Source organism: Gossypium arboreum, chromosome 13 (assembly GCF_025698485.1).
Source record: "Gossypium arboreum isolate Shixiya-1 chromosome 13, ASM2569848v2, whole genome shotgun sequence".
NCBI lineage: Eukaryota > Viridiplantae > Streptophyta > Magnoliopsida > Malvales > Malvaceae > Gossypium > Gossypium arboreum.
The window spans coordinates 128,563,523-128,588,006 of NC_069082.1; the positions used below are offsets into that span (position 1 = coordinate 128,563,523).

General features: G+C 31.2%; 2 protein-coding genes and 1 pseudogene across 7 annotated transcripts; all 3 read left to right on the top strand.

Moving 5' to 3' along the window:
- The first annotated feature begins 1,500 nt into the window (after nucleotides 1-1,500).
- LOC108451215 (transcription factor E2FB-like) lies at nucleotides 1,501-15,296 on the top strand (annotated as a pseudogene).
- Nucleotides 15,297-16,489: 1,193 nt separating this feature from the next.
- Nucleotides 16,490-22,090, top strand: LOC108450123 (uncharacterized). 6 transcript variants are annotated; one of them, XM_017747602.2, is made up of 15 exons: nucleotides 16,490-16,702; nucleotides 16,987-17,050; nucleotides 17,608-17,682; nucleotides 17,836-17,983; nucleotides 18,083-18,138; nucleotides 18,259-18,332; nucleotides 18,433-18,524; nucleotides 18,626-18,748; nucleotides 18,835-18,888; nucleotides 19,867-19,923; nucleotides 20,205-20,261; nucleotides 20,439-20,512; nucleotides 21,048-21,121; nucleotides 21,204-21,289; nucleotides 21,421-22,090. In XM_017747602.2, the coding sequence occupies exons 4-15, from the start codon at nucleotides 17,851-17,853 to the stop codon at nucleotides 21,423-21,425; spliced, it is 885 nt and encodes a 294-aa protein (XP_017603091.1). In that variant the 5' UTR covers nucleotides 16,490-16,702; nucleotides 16,987-17,050; nucleotides 17,608-17,682; nucleotides 17,836-17,850; the 3' UTR covers nucleotides 21,426-22,090. The 6 variants fall into 6 exon arrangements, with proteins under 6 accessions (XP_017603091.1, XP_052879944.1, XP_052879945.1 ...); XM_053023984.1 differs by having other exon boundaries at nucleotides 16,491-16,702; nucleotides 21,726-22,090; XM_053023985.1 differs by lacking the exon at nucleotides 17,836-17,983 and having other exon boundaries at nucleotides 16,492-16,702.
- A 1,594-nt stretch (nucleotides 22,091-23,684) lies between these two features.
- LOC108451213 (transcription repressor OFP6-like) lies at nucleotides 23,685-24,238 on the top strand. Its single transcript, XM_017748934.2, has one exon. The coding sequence runs from the start codon at nucleotides 23,695-23,697 to the stop codon at nucleotides 24,121-24,123; it is 429 nt and encodes a 142-aa protein (XP_017604423.1). The 5' UTR covers nucleotides 23,685-23,694; the 3' UTR covers nucleotides 24,124-24,238.
- Nucleotides 24,239-24,484: the final 246 nt, after the last annotated feature.

A 24,484-nucleotide genomic window follows, 5' to 3' on the forward strand; every position in this document is an offset into this window, starting at 1 on the left:
AGTGAAGTTATTTGAAAGATCCTTCAATGTTTGCGTTTTGATTCTCTAACAGTGTTTTTTTGTCTAATATGATACTTATATTTGATCTAAGTTACATATTTTGGTATAGTAATTTTTTAGTGTTTAATTCACATTTTAAGATTGATTTTTAGTGCACCTTAATATATAATATTTGTATAGTATGTGTATTAAATTGGAAAAAATAATAATACAGATATCATAGAAAAAATATTAATAATAATATAGATAAATATAATTCAGGAGAATTAGATCAAATTGCAAGTAAAAAAAAAGAGAGAAAGTTGATATATAAAATTGCATATTACCCTAAATCATAATAGCTTATTTTAAGTTCTTGTTTTTTTTTTACCCAAATTAGCCACATTTTTCTTATTACAAATTTAAATCCACAAATTTATATGAATATTATGATAGATTTGGTGGTAGACATTCATACTGAAATTCTTACAACAAATAAATTTGTGATAAAATAAAAAATATTTTTTACTTATGTATTTGTGTAATTAAACAAATTATTTATATGTAATTTTGTCAATTTATTGTTCATGTCATGAAAAATAGCAAAATAATTAAAACTAAAAGTTTTTATAAAGAATAGGAATTTATATAGGTGAATATAAAATATAAGGACTTATTTGAATAAGCTATTAAACTTTATAGGACCATTAATATATAAACCATATAAATTAACTTTTCTCTTTATACGCCAGTTTTTTTAATTTGCTAGAAAATGACCTAAATACCCCACATCCAAAAATCCCATGGCTTAATTGTCACAAAACTAAAGCCATCTAAACTCTAATTCTACCCTCGAGTTACTTTAATAGTAAAATTAATAATTGGTTAGTCTATGTAAAATTTTAGGCTTAGGTTGAATTCGATTTAAAAAATGAGCTTATAATTTTATTCAAATCTGATCTATATTAAAATAATAAACTTGTATTTGATTCGGCAGATTATAATACATTTTTAATTTATTTTATATAAAATAAATTTTAAAAATATAATACACTAAAAATATTAAAATAAATATTTACCAACAAACTAAAAATACATAAAAAAATATAAACATGTGATTTGAATTAAAATCGAATAAAACAAATATTATTTTTATTTAAATATATTTTCGGACTAAATATTTTCTTGTATTTGAATTTCATACCATAAATGAAACGGTGCCCTAACAATGTGGCGCCTAATCTTGCGTACGCGCGCTAAATAATTGCCACTTTACCCATTAACAAAAGGCGCGAACCGCTGATTCGAACCCTTTTTTTTATTTTCTTAAAGAAATTTATTTATTTACGTAATTTCTTTTTTTTTTTACTTTAAATAACTGATATTCATTAAAGAGGGGATAGGCTCGACAAATAACTGACAGAAAAAGTCACCCAAGGAAAACATGAAACTACAACAAAAACAGGAAAAAACCAAAGCAAAAACAATAAAGCAGGAAAAAACCAGAGCAAAAATAGGTAAACAGCACACAGAAATCAAAACCACTATCAAACCCCAAACCCACTCCCCAAAACTTCCCAAGAGAATATCAGCAGCCGAACCCTTTCCAAGCAAAACAGAGCCTCAAAACGAATCAAAGATCCAGAAAAGAAAAAAGCTTTTGAACAACCACCATTGGAGATTCGCAAGAACCTTCTCCAACCCACAAAGCTGAAAAGCAGCAAATTTGGCCCTCAAACTCCTTCTTCAGCTCTTGGTCAGTATCAATGTAGCCAAGTTCTAGTGAAGCTAAATGAATAAAAATCGGATAATAGATAGTGAGAACTTATGAAAACTTGCAGGTTCTCCTAGCAATAATCTCACTCCTGCAGGTCCTTGTCGTTATGATAGCTCCTTAGGTATTGTTTTTGCCCCTGAGTATTCTTTTTCAGGTGTTTATTATGAAACCATTATAGAAAAGTTAAGTGGCTGTATGAAACTGATACATTATTCTTGAATTTAAACTCAGGACTTTTGACAAAGTTCATAAAATTTGATTAAACAAGCTGAAGATGGTAGTCTAGATTTAAACAAAGCTGCTGGTACCTTAGAGGTAACTGTTTCATTATTTGCTCAATTGAGTCGTACAATTCCGTTTCTTGATGGTTTTTTGTTCTTCTAGGTGCAAAAGAGGAGGATATATGATATAACCAATGTCCTTGAAGGAATTGGTCTTATAGAGAAGAAACTCAAGAACAGAATTCAGTGGAAGTATGATATGTATCCTTGCTAATCTACTCATTGGCATTGAACGGTTTCCTACTTAAGAAAACACTCAAATCTTTTAATTAATGTCAGGGGGCTTGATGTCTCGAGGCCCGGGGAGGTTGATGAGAATGTTGCTACTTTGCAGGTATGATTTGTGAAACTGTGAACAAATTGTTAATGAAATTCAGATCCTTTAATGATTGTGCTTCAGCTGTTATGGTTTGATCTGTGTGCTGTTTTCACTTTGTAGTCTTTTGCTATTTATCTTATCGGAATACAGCTTTGTTGAGTCATATTAATTTACGTGACTAATAATACAATACCTGAACATGGCGGATTAAACGTCTTGTGTTTTGTATCAGTTAAGTTTGTAGTGTGAGCTTCATAACGGTAACATTCCTTGCAGGCAGAGGTTGAAAACCTTCATAATCAGGAACACAGATTAGATGGACAAATAAGGTTAAAGCAACTACGGCTTCTGCTATTCTTACCTCAGTTAAATTGATTTCGTTTGCTAAATTATTACCAATTTTTCTATACCGTACAGAAAGATGCAAGAAAGATTGAGGGACCTAAGTGAAGACGAAAATAATAGCAAGTAAATCTTTACTTACCCTCGAGATATTATTTTTACAGTTTTTGCATGATTTCAGGAGAGCAACTTAATTTCATCTTTCCCCATCTCAGGTGGCTTTTTGTTACCGAAGAAGATATCAAGAGCTTACCCTGTTTCCAGGTTTTTTTTATTGCTTGAATGTTTCATTAATGTTTTTGAGTTGGTATAAGGTCGCCTGGCATTGCTAATGCTATTGCTAGGGATGCTTTCTACTTTCGGTTGTTAACTATTTGTTTTTATTGCCTTGTTTAGAACGAAATGTTGATTGCCATTAAAGCTCCGCACGGAACCACTTTGGAAGTCCCTGATCCTGACGAGGTATTCTCAAAGGCTTGAAGAATTAATGTACGGTTTATGTTTTCATGCTCGATCATAATTGCAAACCTTTCTTTTTATAGCAGGATGATGATTCTCTCCAAAGGAGATACCGGCTTGTCCTTAGAAGCTCAATGGGTCCTATAGATGTTTACCTTGTCAGGTAACCATGGCTTCTTGTCTGTTAAAGTTTGGTATGATATAAATCTTGTCATATGGCATCATAAATGTTCGTCCTAGAACTATAGCGGTAAACTGTCCTGATAATTCCTCTTATCTCTCTGTGCTATTCTAGTCAAATAGAGGAGAAATTTGAAGAGGTACAAGGTGTAGGTCTGCCATCAAACTTACCGTCTACATCAGGCTTGGATGAGAACCCAGCAGAGGTCGAAACACAGGGCCAATATATTAATGGAATGTGCTTAGATCATCATGTCTCACAGGACTTTGTAAGCGGGATCATGAAGTTTGTTCCCTCAAATCTTGATGTAAGATCAGACAACAAACACGTTGTCTTTCAGATATCATATTCCTTTGATCGTCTCAAAATACTCATATGATGATGTTTTTAATTCATACACTCTTCCAATAAATCGGTAACGAGTACTCATTTCCTGATTTCTTTACGCAGAATGATGCTGATTATTGGCTTTTATCGGATCCTAGTGTTAGCATCACCAACATATGGCGAACCGAATGTATCCTCTCTATGGAGACACACTCAGATACATTAAACTATTTTCTTTAGCTCATTATTTTGCATATTCCCTGACTCTTTCGACTATATAGCTGGCATCGAATTGAACAATTTTGATATACTTCAATACACTGGCATGGCTGCTGGTAGCACGACACAACCCCAAACACCTCCATTAAATGCAGCTGAAGTACCGCCTCCAGGTAATTCAACCGGCAGGTAAAGAGTCCTTGGCTTTATATTTCCCGTTGAGATCGTTCCTTATACTTTGATTACTTCGAATAGGAAGCAGATAGCACAATCATTGTACAGTTAATACAAATGATCTAACATAGGTAAGGTCATAATATTTTCACTGGCATAAAGACATCATGTGATGTCAAACAAATGATCTGATGATACCTTGTTTTTACTGTATTGTGCTATAAAGTTTTTTTTTGCAAATATTGAAATTCAAGTTCTAGAGGTGATTTTGGATAGGACCGTAAGTGAATCGTGCTTGAACGAATGGACATCTGTTCATGTTTATTTATTTTTAAGTTTGTTCGTGTTCATAAAAAATATCAAAATTTTGTATATGTTCATGTTCATTTGTTTAAGTTAAACGAAATGTTTGCGAACATATTCATAAACATACACGAATAATAAACAAACATATATCTTATTATTTTAGATATAAATATTAATAATTATATTATAAATAAAATAAGCACACAAATAATAATTTTATGGGTAAATTACAAACCCAATTAGAAGTATTTTTTTCTTGTCATCTAACTATTCAATTGTTTTTTTTGGTTGCAAATTGGTTAATATAAAAATTTAAACATTCAAAACGCAAAAATCTAAGATAATTAGGTGATCAAAAAAATAAAATTAGATAGTTGAGTGATTATTTTGAAATTTTGCATAACTGGATGGTAAAAAAAGAAATTTATTAATGGTTGGACGACTATTAGTGTAGTTTACTTTAATGTTGCATACAAGTTGTCTCTCAATGCCAATGCACTTCTTACTATCACCTTAAAAACACTTTTTTTCCTCAATGTTGTTAAAGTTTAACACATCTGGTTCAACTGATATGTTAATATATTTTGAAAATGCTTCATCTACTTTTTCCCTTAGCCTTGAGGTATATGCTTTACCATGCAACCATATTTCAGCCTCATAGGTGCACTTGAGACAACCTACATTTGTCAGTGTTCTATTAAATATGTATTCTGAAGCTTTATCCAACACCAAACTGAAATTTGGTAAGTTAAGATCCATCTTTAAGATTTTTTCTCCTTCAATGTTTTCCTCCATTAATGCTAAATATTCCAATTAACCCTCACGGCTCAACAAATATCTTCTATACTCTTCAGGAGATATATTATATACTAACCCTGTATTCATTGCTTTCAATAGATTCATACATTCACTTCCCATTATTAGCATAGTTTTATTGGATGACTTTATCGCTGGATTTGCTGCAATTATTAAAAGAAAGTTTGTCTCAAAGCTCTATAAGAATACTAGTTAAAAAAGTTGAGAAATAAATGTTTAATTACCACTAGTCATTATAGCAATGTTTGTGTTGTTTTATCTCTTTATTATTTTGGTCGGATGTATATGTGTAATTTGCATGTATATTATTCTTTTTCATGACTTTGTGGAATGAGGTAATTTGTTCCTACATCACCAATGGCCATGACAAGAAAAGTTGTGTAGCATCTATAAGTTTTCTCTAACTTGGCATGTTCTATCTTTGTAATTCATTTAGGAGTGGTGGATTGTTTGTCAATGAATTATTGGATACCATTTCACCATAATCTAGGTATCTAGTTGAATCTATTTTTAAGTTCTATTTTATACTTTTTGGATAATTGGTAAAAGGTGAACCCAAGGATGAAATACCTTGTTTCAAGGAAAAGATAATTAACTCTTACTGAAATACTTTATAGACTCAATTGTATATAATTTTTGGACATCATTGATCAAGGCATATATTTGAGTTATTGAAATTACTCAACTGTTCATAACTATAAGAAAACTTAATATGTAAAGCTTAAACACTTGAGCTAAAATTGAAGATCCATTAGTAATATCTTAGATTCTCAAAAATAATACAGCTAATGTCTTTGCAATCAAATATAAGTAATATCTTCCCTTCTCAAAAATCAGTTTAATGGTCAAATGATAAAAAAGCTGAAAGCTAAAAAAAAAAAAAAAAAAAAACTTAGCATTTGCTATCACATGTTTAGCCTAATTTAATTTGTTTTTATTTTTATTTTTATTTTTTTGGTGTTGCACCAATTCTTTGTTCCACCTTTCGTTTTCTTGACATTTCAAAATAATTTTAGGTCTCCTACAAACACAATTATCTTAACGATTAGTTCTTACTTAATTTTAAAGTAAGCAAAAGTAAATGGATGAAATGTAGATTTTACCTTTTCTATAGATTCGTGCTCAATATAATAACAGGGCTTGATACAGCGATGCCATTGTCTTCCTTCTATTCGCGCCATATTAATGTTGCATGTGCCAATACAAGTTGGTCTCTTACTATCACCTTAAAACACTTTCTTTCCTTAATGTTGCTAAAGTTTAACACATCTAGTTCAATTGATATGTTAATATACTTTGGAAATGTTTTATCTATTTCTTCCCCTAGTCTTGAGGTATATGTTTTACCATGCAACCATATTTCAACCTTGTAGGTGCACTTGGGACAACCTATATTTGTCAGTGTTCTATTAAATATGCATTCTGAAGCTTTATCTAACTCCAAACTGAAATTTGTTAAGTTAAGATCTATCTTAAGATTTTTTTCTTCTTCAATGTTTTCCTCTATTAATGCTAAATATTTCAATTCACCCTCACGGCTCAGTAAATATCTTCTATACTTTTTGGGAGATATATCATATACTAAGCCTGGATTTATTGCTTTCAATGGATTAATACATCCACTTTCCATTGCTAGCATAGTTTTATTAGATGACTTTATCACTAAATTTGCTGCAATTATTAAAAGAAAGTTTGTCTCAAAGCTCCATAAGAATAATAGTTAAAAAGGTTAAGAAATAAATGTTTAATTACCACTAGTCATTATAGCTGATTTAATTTTTGCTATTCCCCAATCCTTGTGAAATGTCTTAATGTAAGATAGCATGCCAGCAACAACTGTAGTAGCCATTGAAGTACCACTCATCACCTGGTAATGAGCATAAATATTCTAAGCATCGTATTTGTTAGCACATAAAATATCTTCTCCCGGAGCACATATATCAAGCTGCAAAAGTAGAAACTAAAATATCAATTGTATGAACAATTCCAATATATAATTAAATATTGATACAAAAATGGATAATAAACAATAAATTATGTATTCTATCAAGAGATAAAAAACATATAATTACCTTTAGTACATATGAATTTCAGCTTTTTCTAGATGTGAGGCTAACTTTACAAAGGTCTTCATTTTGTTCCTCACAAACAGTCTAGTAAATTTTTGCTTTCTTTTCTCTTGAAGAATAATATGATAAAAATAATATTAATATTTAATAGACATACATATAAATTATCCAAAATAATGAAATAACTTTAAAAAATATACCTTCTGCTACTATTGTCTACATACTTTTGAATTTTAATGCCATCTTTTTTCCGTCATGTAAATAATAAGTTTATGAAGCTCATATGATATAGAGTCGTATATGTGATATATGTACAATATTTTCATTTAAAAGCACATTTATTATCTCTTTTTTTCCCATCATTATAAATAATTTTTCCCTTCACATCTTTTCGAATCTCCATTTTTTTCTTTTGCAGTTGAGATGTTTCAGTTTTGGATTCAACTTCTTTTCCTTTGCTTGTTACTACAACTTCAACAGCTCTTTTAACATATAAACAAATATTTCGTTAGTGTAATTTTTATATACCAATATTAAAATTACAATATAATCTAAATAGAAATTTATAGGGCATATACTCAGACCAATGAATTAGTTCGCAATAATCTCCATCTTTATCCATAAATGAAGTGAACCACTAAATTAAAAAATATATAATAAGTTAGTACATTATTTTAAGCTAGTAATTTAATTAAAGAACGATGATTTACCTTAATTTGTGTTCCATTTCCTAGCTCAACTTATGTTATGAGTCTTCCACCAGAATTACATGATTCGACCTCAATAACATAAAGAGCTAACCATCCCGATAGAGTGTAATATTTGTCACCATGATTATCCGAAGCTGTACAAACAACTATATTTTCCTTCATTGCCAGATATCCTCCTAAATTCACTGGATCACCGAGATACGAAGAATTGTTTGACAAAATATTAGTGTTCAAAGGTACCATTATTACATCCACCTTATCCAAAGTAGCTTTCTTCATAGCATCAAGTAAATTTTTTTTTAAAACTTCAACACTTCTATCAACTATCACTTTATCACCATAAATTTTGTAGGATGCTATTCTGGCAAAAGGATTTGCTTTTTGTATTTTAGAATCGAAAACTTTAGAAATATCTTTCAGCTAATTTATTTCTATTAAAGTTGCAGCAGCAATGGAAGCACATGCAGTGTCATGACCATTGAGGTCTTCCGGAAAATTACAATCAACAAATCCTGTCGCTTCAGTTAACACTATTCATTAAGTGTAATTTTCAATAGCCACAATCTTTCTACATTAAATATCAATTTAAATCATCATTTTTATTATAAAAAATAAATTAGTAATAACTGAATCAAAATGCATACCTTTTAAAAGGAATATTCAAGTGGTTGGATTCCAAAATAAGAATATGTTTATCTTCAAAACATTCATGATTCACATTTATACCCGAATCAATAATTGCAATTATTGATTTTGGCTTTTCTTCCATTGAAATTTTTTCTTTGTCTTCAAAGCAATTTTTTTCTTCATTCATGATAAATTTTTGGAATTTGAACATACATGGTGCAACTGATATCATCAGCATTAATAGAATGGTTAGTGATCCTAACAAATTTAATTATTCGAATTTAATTCAATATTTAACACAATTTTGTGAATTTTAATTCTAAAACTTGAAAAAACTATATTCAATATACTTTTCATTCCTATATCACTTTGCTTTCCTTTTTTGGTGAATTAAAAAAAGTAGGCGGTAATTCGAGGGGGTTGGCGCGGGGCTCGGTCCTTCTAAAATGAAAAATTGTCTATTTAAGCATTTTAAAATTTTAAATTAGTAAAAGTAATTTTCATTTTTAAAAGTAGAAGTAAAAGTAAAAATAATTTAAATTTTTAAAAGATTTAAATAGAAAATTTTTCATTTTAGAGGGGACAGAGCCCCTGCCAACCCCTGAATTCGGCCCTGCCTGCTTTTATAATTCACCAAAAAAGGAAAGAAAAGTGATACAGGAATGAAAAGTATATTGACTATAGTTTTTTCAAGTTTTAATTCAAAATTGTGTTAAATATTGAATTAAATTTGAATAATTAAATTTGTTAGGATCACTAACCATTCTATTAATGCAGATGATATCAGTTGCACCATGCATGTTCAAATTTTAAAAATTTATCATGAATGAAGAAAAAAATTGCTTTGAAGACAGAAAAAATTTCAATGGAAGAAAAGTTGAAATCAATAATTGCGATTATTGATTCAAGTATAAATGTGAATCATGAATGTTTTGAAGATAAACATATTCCTATTTTGGAATCCAACCACTTGAATATTCCTTTTAAAATGTATGTATTTTGATTCAGTTATTATTAATTTATTTTTTATAATAAAAATGATTATTTAAATTGATATTTAATGCAAAAAGATTGTGGCTATTGAAAATTACATTAAAGGAATAGTGTTGACAAAAGCGACAGGATTTGTTGATTTTAATTTTCCTGAAGAGCTTAATGGTCATGGCAATCGCATCGCAAGCTTCCATTGTCATAAACTTTAATGTAAATAAATGGCTGAAAGATATTTTTGAAATTTTCGATTCTAAAATACAAGGAGCAAACCTTTTTGCCAGAATAGCATCCTACAAAGTTTATGGTGATAATTGATAGAAGTGTTAAAGTTTTAAAAAATTCTTTGCTTAATGCTATGAAGAAAGCTACTTTGGACAAGATGGATGTAATAATGATACCTTTAAGCACTAATATTTTGTCAAACAATTCTTCCTATCTCGGCGACCTAGTGAATTTGTGAGGATATTTAGCAATGAGGGAAAATATAGTTGTTTCTACAACTTCGAGTAATCATGGTGACAAATATTACACTCTATTGGGAGGATTAGCTCCTTGTGTTATTGAGGTCAGATCATGTAATTCTGGTGGAATATTCATAACACAAGTTGAGCTAGGAAGTGAAACACAAATTAAGATAAATCATCATTCTCTAATTAAATTACTAGCTCAATGATAATGTACTAACTTGTTATATATTTTTTAATTTAGGAGTTCGATTCATTTATGGATAAAGTTGGAGATTATTGGAAAACTAATTCATTGGTCTATGTTCCCTATAAATTTCTATTTAGATTATATTGTAATTTTAATATTGGTATATAAAAATTACACTAACGAAATTTTATTTATATGTTAAAAAAACTTTTGAAGTTGTAGGAATAAGCAAAGGAAAAGAAGTTGAATCCAAAACTGAAACATTTCAATTGCAAAATAAAAAAATGGAGATACGAAAAGATGGGAAGGGGAAAATTATTTATAATGATGGAAAAAAAGAGATAATAAATGTGCTTTTAAATGAAAATATTGTGCGTATATCAGATACATGATTCTATGTCATATGAGTTTCATAGACCTGTTCTTTATGTGATGGAAAAAAATAGCATTAAAATTTAGAAGTATATAGACAACAGTAACAAAATGTATACTTTTTAAAGTTGTTTTATTATTTTAGATAATTTATATGTATGTCTATTAAATATTAATATTATTTTTAAGAGAAAAGAAAGCAAAAATTTACCAGACTGTTTATGAGGAACAAGATGGGGACCTTCGTAAAGTTAGCCTCACATTCGAAAAAGGCTCAAATCCATATGTACTAAAGGTAATTATATCTTTTTTATCTCTTGATAGAATACATAATTTATTGTTTATTATCTATTTTTGTATCAATATTTAATTATATATTGGAATTGTCCATACAATTGATATTTTAGTTTCTACTTTTGCAGCCTGATATATGTGCTCCGGGAGAAGATATTTTATGTTCTAACAAATACGATGCTTAGAATATGTATGCTCATTACCAGGTGATCAGTGGCTACTGCAGTTGTTGTTGGCATGCTATCCTACATTAAGACATTTCACAAGGATTGGGGAATAGCAAAAATTAAATCAGCTATAATGAGTAGTGGTAATTGAACATTTATTTCTTAACCTTTTTAACTATTATTCTTATGGAGCTTTGAAACAAACTTTCTTTTAATAATTGCAGTAAATCCAGTGATAAAGTCATCCAATAAAGCTGTGCTAGCAATGAAAAGTGGATGTATTATCCATTGAAAGCAATGAATATAGGCTCAGTATATGATATATCTACCGAAGAGTACAGAAGATATTTGTTGAGCCGTGAGGGTGAACTGGAATATTTAGCATTAATGGAGGAAAACATTGAAGAAGAAAAAAATCTTAGGATGGATGTTAACTTACCAAATTTCAATTTGGTGTTGGATAAAGCTTCAGAATATATATTTAATAGAACACTGACAAATGTAAGTTGTCCCAAGTGCACCTACAAGGTTGAAATTTGGTTGCATGGTAAAACATATACCTCAAGACTAGGAGAAGAAGTAGATGAAGCATTTCCAAAGTATATTAACATATCAGTTGAACAAAATGTGTTAAACTTTTGCAATATTGAGGAAAGAAAATATTTTAAGGTGATAGTAAGAGACCAACTTGTATTGGCACATGTAACATTAATATGTCGCGAATAGAAGGAAGATAATGGCATCGCTGTATCAAGCCCTGTTATTATATTTAGCACGAACCTATGGAAAATGTAAGATCTATATTTCATCCATTTACTTTTGCTTACTTTAAAATTGAGTAAGAACTAATCGTTACGATACTTGTGTTTGTAGGAGACCTAAGATGATTTTGAAGTGCCAAGAAAATGAAAGGTGGAACAGAGAATTGGTGCAACAAAAAAAAAAAAGCAAATTAAATTAAGTTAGACATGTGATAGCAAATGCTATGTTTTTTTTTTGGCTTTCAGCTTTTCTATCATTTGACCATTAAACTGATTTTTGAGAAGGGAAGATATTACTTGTATTTGATTGCAGAGACATTAGCTTTATTGTTTTTGAGAACCGAAGATATTACTAATGGATCTTCGATTTTAGCTCAAGTGTTTAAGCTTTACGTATTAAGTTTTCTTATAGTTATGAACAGTTGAGTAATTTCAATAAGTCAAGTATATGCCTTGATCAATGATGTCCAAGAATTATATACAATTGAGTCTGCAAAGTATTTTAGTAGCAGCTAATTACCTTTTCCTCAAAGCAAGGTATTTCGTCCTTTGGTTCACCTTTTACCAATCATCCAAAAATTATAAAATAGAACTTAGAAATAGATTCAACCAGATACCTAGATTTTGGTGAAATGGTATCCAATGATTCATTGACAAACAATCCACCACTCTTAAATGAATTACAGAGATAGAACATGCCAAGTTAGAGAAAATTTATAGATGCTACACAACTTTTCTTGTCATGGCCATTGGTGATGTAGGAACAAATTACCTCATTCCACAAAGTCATGAAAAAGAGTAATATACATGCAAATTACACATTGGAATGAAATTGCTTAAACCGCCACCAGTTATGGCAATTCCTCCCCATTAGCTTAGTTGCCCCTGAGTATTCTTTTTCAGGTGTTTATTATGAAACTATTATAGAAAATTTAAGTGGCTGTATGAAACAGATACTTTATTCTTGAATTTAAACTCAGGACTTTTGACAAAGAAGTTCATAAATTTGATTGAACAAGCTGAAGATGGTATTCAAGATTTAAACAAAGCTGCTGGTACCTTAAGAGGTAACTGTTTCATTATTTGCTCAATTGATCGTACAATTCCGTTTCTTGATGGTTTTTTGTTCTTCTAGGTGCAAAAGAGGAGGATATATGATATAACCAATGTCCTTGAAGGAATTGGTCTTATAGAAAAGAAACTCAAGAACAGAATTCAGTGGAAGTATGATATATATCCTTGCTAATCTACTCATTGGCATTGAACGGTTTCCTACTTAAGAAAACACTCAAATCTTTTAGTTAATGTCAGGGGGGTTTAGTCTCGAGGCCAGGGGAGGTTGATGAGAATGTTGCTACTTTGCAGGTATGATTTGTGAAACTGTGAACAAATTGTTAATGAAATTCAAATACTTTAATGATTATGCTTCAGCTGTTATGGTTTGATCTGTGTGCTGTTTTCACCTTGCAGCCTTGTGCTATTTAGCTTATCGGAATACAGCTTTGTTGAGTCATATTAATTTACGTGACTAATAATACAATACCTAAACATGGCGGATTAAACATCTTGTGTTTTGTATCAGTTAAGTTTGTAGTGGGAGCTTCATAACGGTAACATTCCTTGCAGGCAGAGGTTGAAAACCTTCATAATCAGGAACAAGATTAGATGGACAAATAAGGTTAAAGCGATTACGGCTTCTGTTATTCTTACCTCAGTTAAATCGATTTCGTTTGCTAAATTATTACCGATTTTTCTATACCATACAGAGAGATGCAAGAAAGATTGAGGGACCTAAGTGAAGACAAAAATTAATAACAAGTAAATCTTTAGATGCAAGAAAGATTGAGGGACCTAAGTGAAGACAAAAATTAATAACAAGTAAATCTTTACTTACCCTCGAGATATTATTTTTACAGTTTTTGCATGATTTCAGAAGAGCAACTTAATTTCATCTTTCCCTGTCTCAGGTGGCTTTTTGTTACCGAGGAAGATATCAAGAGCTTACCCTGTTTCCAGGTTTTTTTATTGCTTGAATGTTTCATTAATGTTTTCGAGTTGGTATAAGGTCGCCTGGCATTGCTAATGCCATTGCTAGGGATGCTTTCTAGTTTCGGTTGTTAACTATCTGTTTTTGTTGCCCTGTTTAGAACGAAATGTTGATTGCCATTAAAGCTCCGCACGGAACCATTTTGGAAGTCCCTGATCCTGACGAGGTATTCTCAAAGGCTTGAAGAATTAATGTACAGTTGACATGTCCATGCTCGATCTTAATTGCAAACCCTTCTTTTTATTGCAGGATGATGATTCTCTCCAAAGGAGATACCGGATTGTTCTTGGAAGTTCAAATTTTCAATGGGTCCTATAGATGATTACCTTGTCAGGTAACCACGGCTTCTTGTTGATTAAAGTTTGGTATGATATAAATCTTGTCGTATGGCATGATAAATGTTCATCCTAGCACTAAAGTGGTAGACTTTCCTGATAATTCCTCTTATCTCTCTGTGCTATTCTATTGAAATTGAGGAGAAATTTGAAGAGATACAAGGTGTTGGTCTGCCATCAAACTTACCGTCTACTTCAGGCTTGGATGAGAACCCAGCAGCAAGTATGGTAACGTTAGAGAGCAGAGAGGTCGAAACACAGGGCCGATATATTAATGGAATGTGCTTAGATCATCATGTCTCACAGGACTTTGTAAGCGGGATCATGAAGATTGTTCCCTCAGATCTTGATGTAAGATCAGAAAACAAACACGTTGTCTTTCAGAGATCATATTCCATTGATCGTCTCAAAATACTCATACGATGACGTTTTTAATCCATACACTCTTCCAATAAATCGGTAACGAGTACTCATTCCTGGTTTCTTTACGCAGAATGATGCTGATTATAGGCTTTTATCGGATCCTAGTGTTAGCATCACCGACATATGGCGAACCGAATGTACATATCCTCTCTATGGAGACACACTCAGATACATTAAACTATTTTTTTAGCTCATTATTTTGCATATTCCCCGACTCTTTCGACTATATAGCTGGCATCGAATTGAGCAATTTTGATATACTTCAATACACTGGCATGGCTGCTGGTAGCACGACACAACCCCAAACACCTCCATTAAATGCAGCTGAAGTACCGCCTCCAGGTAATTCAACCGGCAGGTAAAGAGTCATTGGCTTTGTATTTCCCGTTGAGATCGTTCCTTATACTTTGAATACTTCGAATAGGAAGCACAATCATTGTACAGTTAATACAAATGATCTAACATAGGTAAGGTCATAATATTTTCACTGGCATAAAGACATCATGTGATGTCAAACAAATGATCTGATGGTACCTTATTTTTACTGTATTGTGCTATAATTTTTTTTTTTGTAAATATTGAAATTCGAGTTTTAGAGGTGATTTTGGATAGGATCGTAAGTGAATTGTGCTTGAATGAATGGACATCTGTTCATGTTTGTTTATGTTTAAGTTTGTTCATGTTTGTTAAAAATATCAAAATTTTGTATATGTTTAGGTTCATTTGTTTAAGTTAAACGAAATGTTCACGAATATTTACATGAACAATAGACAAACATCGTGGTGGTGAACGATTCCCATGATCCGTACCTGGATTTTCGACACTCCATGCTGCAAATGATCGAGGAAGAGCATATCTACTCCGTCGATGAACTACAGGAGCTTCTTCAATGTCTTTTGGAGCTGAATTCACCATGCCACCACCGTGTTAACGTCGAAGCTTTCATGGGGATCTAGCATCGGATATTATGTGAATACGTTTAATTATTTCTCACGTCCGAAAAACTGCATGGCGGTTGATCATCATAAACTCATAAATAATATGTAAGTTTTTTTTTCCTTGTATTTATAACTATAGTTATAGACCATCTATAATAATGGTTAATTTTAGGATAAATCAATATTCGTGCATGAATTTGATAATATTTTTCCACATGATTCTTAAAAAAAATTTCTCTGAATTTAACAGTTTTTTTTTAATTTGATCTATAAACTTAGATTCGGTTAAGGCATAATGATGTGGCAATTTTGATATTGTAACATGTCATCACTTGAAAGTTTTAAATTAATATAATCTATATAATTAAAACTTTTGAATTTGTCATTATTTTGCATGTGTTACCGTGTGAATTTTTAAAATATCTATATAATTAAAAAGTAAAATTTCCACTAAATACAATATTGAACATGTCGAATATTAGGGTGTTTAAATTTCAGTTAAAGCTAAATTAACTTACTGAACCGATTTAGTTCAGTTAATCGGTTGGTTAACTGATTTAATTTGGTCGAATGTCAGTTAACATTTTTTGAAAGTTCGTTACCGATTAATTTGGTTAGAAATCGAGTAATTAACTTAATTTAATAGTTAATATTATATATTATATGTATTAGTTAGTTTGGTTAGTTTAGCTAATTTAGTCAAATGATATTTTAACTAAAAACAAAATGCATAAATATCAATTAATCGAAATATTTTAATTCAGTTAATTTTTTAAAAAATTCAGTTGGATTAAGTATTAAAGATTAAAAATTTGATTCTTACTAATTCAGTTTGGTTATAATTCTAACATCTAGAATATATTTTCCGTATATATTAAAAATAATTTCTTTAATATATTTGCTGTATATATACTAATTAGGATTGGTTATAATTCAACATGTAGAATAATTCATACTAATTTTATTTTGACTTTTAAAAAGTAGAGGATTTTTACCAAAAAAAAAAAAGCGCTATATAATTTAAAGGAAAAAAACTCCCCATTTTCTCGAACGGCTCTCTGACTCCGGTCATTCGTCAATCTCTTCATCTCCCAGGCCCGGTTCTGGCCATTTCGATCCAACTTCGTTAAAGGTATTTTCTTTTCCTTTACTTATCAATTTTAGGGTTTACTTATGTAAGGGATACTTTAAGAAATATGAAGAGTTAGAACAACATAACCTTTTCCCCCTGGCCATGTTTCTAACAAATTTAATTTCAAATCATCTAGTTTAGATTTTGGAGGACTGGTCGGAATGTAAACTCCCCAAAATAGAAGTCTTGAATTATCATTTTATTTATTTCTGTATTTTCGCCTTAGGTTTTTCATTTTCTTCAATTGACTGTATATTTTCACATATGAAATGCAATTGAAACAGACTCCAGCTTGACGAAGCAACCTGAACAAGTGAGAAGGGGAAGGGGAAGATAAGGAACTCAAAGGTATTTCTTGAATTGTAGTCATCTTCTTTTCTTTTTCTTTTTCTTTTTTTTTTCTTTTCTATTTACTAAGGAAAGATAAGATGGTCCAAAAAGAAAAACGGGGACGCATTTGGATTCAGTGTTTAGCTTTTTCTTTTGGTTTGGCACGAATTTTATTTGGCTTTTGCCCTTTACCCTTACTTTGACTCAGGTGTGAGTGTCTGAGATGGATCGACATGGGTATTTTCAATTTTCTTCTAGGCATTTTCATGTATTTGTTGGATTTTTAGAGGGTCATATCTACATATACATATATGCATTGGATGTGGATGTAAGGGATACTTTAAGAATATGGACATTTAGAACAACATGACCTTTTACCCCTGACCATGTTTCTAATAAATTTAATTTCAAATCATCTAGTTTGGATTTTGGAGGACTGATTCTAATGTAAACTCCCCAAAATAGAAGTTTTGAATTATCATTTTATTTATTTATGTATTTAGTTCCATCGCCTTAGGTTTTTTATTTTCTTCAATTGATTGAATATTTTCACATATGATATGCAAATGAAACAGATTCCAGCTTGATGAAGCAACCTGAATGCAACAAGGGAGAAGGGGAAGGGGAAGGGGAAGATAAGGAACTCGAAGGTATTTGTTGAATTTTGTAGTCATCTTCTTTTCTTTTTCATAAGATGGTCCAAAAAGAAAAAGGGGGAGGCATTTGGATTCAGTGCTTAGCTTTTTCTTTTGGTTTGGCACAAATTTTATTTGGCTTTTGCCTTTACCCGTACTTTGACTCAGGTGTGAGTGTCTGAGATGGATCGACATGGGTATTTTCAATTTTCTCCTGGGCATTTTCATGTATTTGTTGGATTTTTAGAGGCTCATATCTACATATCCATATATGCATTGCATGTGGATGTAAGGGATACTTTAAGAAATATGAAGGGTTAGAACAACATAACCTTTTACCCCTGGCCATGTTAAGTATCTTGGAACTTAATATCTGTGTTAATTTTCATTTTTTCTTTCCTACATGCTTTAACAGAGGATGATATCAGCCAAGACTCCGATTGTTTCTCCAGTTTATCCAATTCTAAACCGGTAAAATCTGTGTGTCACATGATTCTTTGTGCTGCTTTCAGTTTTCAAGTGGAACTAGTTTTTTCTACTCTTTTTTATCTGGTTTTTATTATTTCATTGCTGCACCGCATGCAACTACAGTGGCATTTTGTACGCTTGGAGAAGACATGTCAGCGTAATGAGCAGGTAGCTTTGTTGTTAAAGGTGCTTCAATGGTAAGCGAAGCCTCTTTTATTTTGCTCAGTGGTTTTATGGTTAATAATTGAATTATTTGGTATCAGATTGAATGATAGAATTTTATGTTCTCTTCAACAGTGATAAGTCTGTAATCCCATCTATATATGAATTCCGTAGCCTCTTGTCTTTTCATGCTTACTTGACGTTGGATGAGGCTGAGAACTTAAGTGGTTAGTTCCTTCAGTCTGCTCCATCTCTTTTAAGTTTTCCTTATGCAGAAATGCATTTTTTTTAGCCGACCTTTTTCTGCCAATTCCTTTTATTGTTAAAGAATTAGAAGAAGTCGAGGAAATTGGTTTGCCTTCAATGTCGGTGCTTGCTAGGAAAGCAAAACGAATCAGGTCTTTAACTTCCGATGGTCTACTAAAAGCAAAGAAACAAAAGACTAGTATGGGTATGCTTTTCTTCTTCTTGACTTTTTGACTTTGATTTATTTTGTATGAATGTATGGAAGACATGAGATCTATATTATGTTGGCAGGCAGCATTCTCTCGCAGCGGAGACAAAACAAAGAGAAATGGAGGTACAATGAAGGTATGACTCACCTAAATTTTAATTATTTGGATGTGTTATGTATCTCACATTCTACCAGGAGTGTTATATGTTTCATTGCTAATGTTTTGGAATCCTTGCAAATCTTGGGTCATTTCTGTATGTTATGATCGGAAGAGACGTGGGTGGGTTAGTGAGCGATATGCTTTGACAACAAGAGATGAGAAAAAAGAAATGTTGTCGAGTTGGATTTTAAGTAAACAATGACAATGATTTAGAGACTGCTTTGGAAAGAAAGTTTAGGTGCTGGTTGTTTGGTATCTTGGTAGTGAATATCATTGTCACTTATCATTGCCCTATAATATTTTCTGTGTTTGTGCTTTTTCAGCTGGCATATTCTTATGATGTGGAAATTCATGTCACTCAGTATTTCTATTAGTCTTTGATCTGCTCTAATGCTCAATGAAATCTTAACCCAATTGTGCTGTCAAGGGTGCACTCTATAACCCATATGTGCATGTTTTGGTATCTCTCTCTATCATACACACACATGCGCAGAATTAGTATTATACAATTATGATAATAGAATTTAAAAAGTGATCCCTTTTGTTGATCAATATGCATATTTTTGTTGTTGTGAAATACTCAAATATTGAGGAGGAGAGTTTGATAGTTTCTTTCCTTTCTAACTATTATGATATATGTAAGAAAAAAAAAATGAGGAGAACCTCTATTAAGCGAGTTTGTGTGTGTGTGTGTGTTCATCAGATTTGCATTACCCAACAAGGCTGTGGGTTTCTGTTGTCCGGACTAGCTTTGAATGCTCCTGACCAAATGTGCATTGCCCGATGAATCAAATTTGTCTTAGTAGATGGATAAGAGGCCAACTTCCTCCTTTCTCAAATGAACCAATTTTTAACAATTTCTTTTTTAGAATAAGTGAATGCCATCTTGTTAAGGGCTACTTTTTACAATAACTATTTGAGTGCTGATTTCCCGCTCTTCTCTCACTTTAAACAGATTTTGAGCCAGAGCCAGAGTCTGACATTAAGGATTTAGAGGAGGAAGACTTGTCAGGTATGAGGTCCGACTTTTCTTATAAAATTATGGATTTTTTTTTGTTCTGCCTCTCTGCTTTATGTGTTAGTGGAATTTGTTAATTTTGTACCCTTGCTATTTTGGAACTTACATATTTTTTGTTGTTTTGGCTTTGTTTGATGATTCTCTCTTTTTTTTCTCAAATGAACCAATTTTTAACAATTTCATTTTTAGAATAAGTGAATGCCATCTTGTTAAGGACTACTTTTTACAATAACTATTTGAGTGCTGATTTCCTGCTCTTCTCTCACTTTAAACAGATTTTGAGCCAGAGCCAGAGTCTGACATTAAGGATTTAGAGGAGGAAGACTTGTCAGGTCCCACTTTTCTTAAAAAATTATGGATTTTTTTTTGTTCTGCCTCTCTGCTTTATGTGTTAGTGGATTTTGTTAATTTTGTAGCCTCGCTATTTTGGAACTTACAATTTTTTTGTTGTTTTGGCTTTGGTTGATGATTCTCTCTTTTTTTCTTTTTTGTAATAAACACTTGAACAGAGGATGATTTGCTCGATGATTATGGTTCGTCCTGCAGATACGAGGGTTATCATGGGTTTGCATCTGGGAAAAGGGTTTGTTGCTTGATTTTTTTGCTTTTAATTTCTGAGGGCTAAATAGTTATGTATGGTTATCTGATTATGCTTGTACACCCATCTTGCATTGGAAACTGGCTTTTACTATATTTTTATATTAATACTTTAATATTAAAATTGAATAAAATCATATTTCTATTATTAATTGAAAATTCAAGCCAAGCCGGCTTGAATTAAAACAAAACTTTTCCAAGGTCCTTAGACAGGTTCTAAACCGAATATATGTGAGCTTCATCTTACTACTTTTTATAGGTTGTTGTAGGCCTTACATCTATTGATTTAGGTGTAGTTTCTTGAGTATGGAGCATTTCTCCGGTATGAGGATTGTGACATCATTCACTTTCATTTCTCATGTTTCTGAAGAGTTTGTTGCTAGAACCTAGAGGCTAGCTCAGACAGTTCATGCAACCATTTTTTAAGGGGGTCAACAGATCTGGAGTTGGAATCGCATATCTGCAATATTTTCCCCTATTGATAAACAATAGCCTCTTTTTTGTTTATTCTGGAATGGCAGTGGTATGAAGTAAGCTTGGTAGATGACAAAAACCAGGATTATCATAAAGCTTTGCTGCTAGATGTGCTTAAATGGTATCTAAACATGTTTCTTTTGTGGACTTAATGAAGATTGAGTATTAGCTTGCTATACACTGAAAAGTGCTTCCCTTGACAGGGATTCATGTAAAAGCATCTATTGGTATAAGGCTAATCATCTGTTTGAAGCCCGCATGAGTGAGGAAGAGGCTGATAAAGTTGCTGGTTGGTTCTCTACCCTCTCATTTCTATTTTCTCCTTGCTTAGAATATGGCTACATTGATTTGAGTTTTTGAGTTTGTCAGAGTGTCTAGTATACTCCGATGTGTGATTTGATTGAAATTATTATTTTACAGATTAGGAATGAGAAACTGTCATCCCATTCAATCGAATTGGGATGCCCTGGATCTGACATGTCTCTTGGGAAGATTAACATGAAGCTCAGAATTATGGGAGTATTGATTCAATACTCCCAAATAAAAAGGGAATCGGTCTATGGTCGAGTCAGTAAAAATAGAAAACTAGGAATTTTGAGTAGTGTTTTTTTTGTCGAAAAATTTCAATACATGTTAGACATGTCTGATACCAAGTCAGAATAACATCTATCTGTTTCTTGACATTTAATCTTTTGTTTACTGTATTCGCTTTTTTTTTTTTTAAGGGTTGGAAGAAGTTGAGTACGTGGAGCCACGTCGGTACATCATGGAACTCAATTAGGTGACGTTTCATTTGAAAAATTAATGAACTTCGTCTCTATTTCTGGTCTTTCGATCTTATTTACTAATCCGGTCTGAAAAAAGCCAAATTAATGCTTGGTTCCTATTAATTTTTAGGTTAAAATTAAAGTTTTTTTTTTTTTTAAATTGATGCTACAATATGTTCTCATATATTACCCACTGAGTTGATTAAAGAATATCAGTGGAAGTATATTAGTTTATAATTATTTTTAATTGTGAAACGGGTATTTGGGCCAGTCGGGCATGGTTGTATGGGGATTTCCACCATCTCCTATCAGGTTGTGAAAAACGACTCACCCACTAGAATGTTTTTGTTTACTAATTATTGAACTTGCGATCGATCACAAAAAATTTGGTCCAGAGAATGTCCAAGAATATGTGAAACGTCATCCATTTTTGGGGTGACACAAAAGTTCTCCTTGGCATATTGATAAACAATAGCCTCTTTTGATTCAAACAACAAAGAAGCGGTTTAAGTATTTTAAATTGAATTAAACTTTCTGGGATCTCTGACTGTCTTTCTTGCTAATTTTTCACTGAAAATTGGTTTTCTTTCTATCCCTTCAGACTCGATCGAAAGGCTAAATGATCAAATTTGTGCCTAAATGTTTGAGGTATTGTTCAAATCAAGATCAAAACAGAAAACTGCTACATTTCGAGACTAAACGGCAAAACATTATCATATTGGTCCTTTTTCGAGTGGGACGTACATGAACAATAAACAAACATATATCTTATTATTTTAGATATAAATATTAATAATTATATTATAAATAAAATGAGCACACAAATAATAATTTTATGGGTAAATTACAAACCCAATTATAACTATTTTTTTTGTCATCCAACTATTCAATTGTTTTTATTTATCACAAATTGGTAAACATAAAAATCTAAACATTCAAAACTCAAAAATCCAAGATAGTTAGATGATCAAAAATAAAATTGGATAATTGAGTGATCATTTTGAAATTTTGCATAATTGAATGGTAAAAAAGAAATTTATTAAAGGTTGAATGATTATTAGTATAGTTTATCTTAATTTTATCAATATATAATAATCGAACAATAAGAAATGAGACTTAAAGTTTTGATATATTTGTTTTTTAATTTAATAATCAACAATTTTTTAAGCTAGGAGAAAAATATATATTTTTGTACTTAAATTAGGACCAATTTTGACTTTGATAAATATCTAAATAGTAAATAATAGTTTTTAAGGATTTCTACTAATAAAATTATTTGTTTAGAATCATTATTCGTTATCACCAATTACTACCACATAAAGCATTGCTTAAGAATGAAAATAAACCCAAAAAGTTTTTTTATTGAAAACAATAATTAGATAAAATAATTGAAAAAAATCTTATCCTCGAAGTTAAGCCAAGTACCTCAAAGAATAATATATATATATATATATATATATAATAAATTCAAGAGATAAAACTAAAAGAATCTTACTCAAAATCACATTCCTCTCATCCAAATCAATCTTTGTAGCCACTATTAAAAGCTATAATTTCCAATAGAATAAATAAAATATGTTGAAAAGTACTTATACCAAGAATCCTCTTTGTTTTTAGGTTAAAATATCTATTAGTTTTTACTCTCTTAAAATTTAAAATTTAATCTCTTTATTTTTTCAAATTTTAAAATTTAGGTTCAATTATTAATATTATTAAATTTGTTGGTATGACATTTTAAAATTAACAGTTTTAAAAGTTAGATTTGAATTTTCAAAATATGGAAAGTGAATGGATTAAATTATTGAAAATAAAAGTACATGGACTTAATTGTAAATTTTAAAAAATATAAAGACTTATAGCATATTTTAACCTTTGTTTTTACCATCAACCCTATAAATCCCACCATTTTCTATGCATATTTTCATTAATGTCTTCCAACAAGAAAAAGCTGCTGAAATCCCTCTTAACAGCCAATGCAAGATGTGGGTGTAAAAAACTCTGTCATGTTCATGAACCAAAACTCAAAGTTTCACCCCCACCGCCGCCGCCGCCGTCATCACCATCACCAGCATCAAATTTCAACATGGATACAATATCATCATCATCATCGTCATCCAATGTTATGGTAAACCCTAAAATCATGGACAGCATCGCGGTGGTGAAGGATTCCCATGATCCGTACCTGGATTTTCGACACTCCATGCTGCAAATGATCGAGGAAAAGCATATCTACTCCGCCGATGAACTACAGGAGCTTCTTCAATGTTTTTTGGAGCTGAATTCACCATGCCACCACCGTGTTATCGTCGAAGCTTTCATGGGGATCTGGCATTGGAAATTATGTGAATACGTTTAATTATTTCTCACGTCCGAAAAATTGCATGGCGGTTGATCATAAACTCATAAATACTATGTACGTTTTTTTTCCTTATATTTATGACTATAATTATTGACCATCTATAATAATGGTTAATTTAAGGATAAAATAATGTTTGGTGCCTCAACTTGATTTTTTTTTCAACATGATCCTTAAACCATTTTTCTACAAATTTGATAGCTTTTTTTTTTTTTAATTTGATCATGAACTTGGATTCTGTTAAGGCATGATGATACGGCAATTGAGATTAGTAATTTCCTTTTTATAAAAAAGTTCAAACTATAATATTGGATGGTTCGCAAATTAGAATCGATGTAAAAGACAAATATTTTAAATTTAG

What these genes read in the sequence shown, in the direction of transcription:
- LOC108450123 (XM_053023984.1), top strand. Translation starts at nt 17,851, where the DNA reads ATGGATCGACATGGGTATTTTCAATTTTCTCCTGGGCATTTTCATGTA. An exon ending in TTGTTAAAGGTGCTTCAATG is followed by an intron (nt 18,333 to 18,432) that starts GTAAGCGAAGCC and finishes TCTCTTCAACAG; the next exon opens with TGATAAGTCTGTAATCCCAT. An exon ending in CTGCTAGATGTGCTTAAATG is followed by an intron (nt 21,122 to 21,203) that starts GTATCTAAACAT and finishes TTCCCTTGACAG; the next exon opens with GGATTCATGTAAAAGCATCT.
- LOC108451213 (XM_017748934.2), top strand. Translation starts at nt 23,695, where the DNA reads ATGTCTTCCAACAAGAAAAAGCTGCTGAAATCCCTCTTAACAGCCAAT.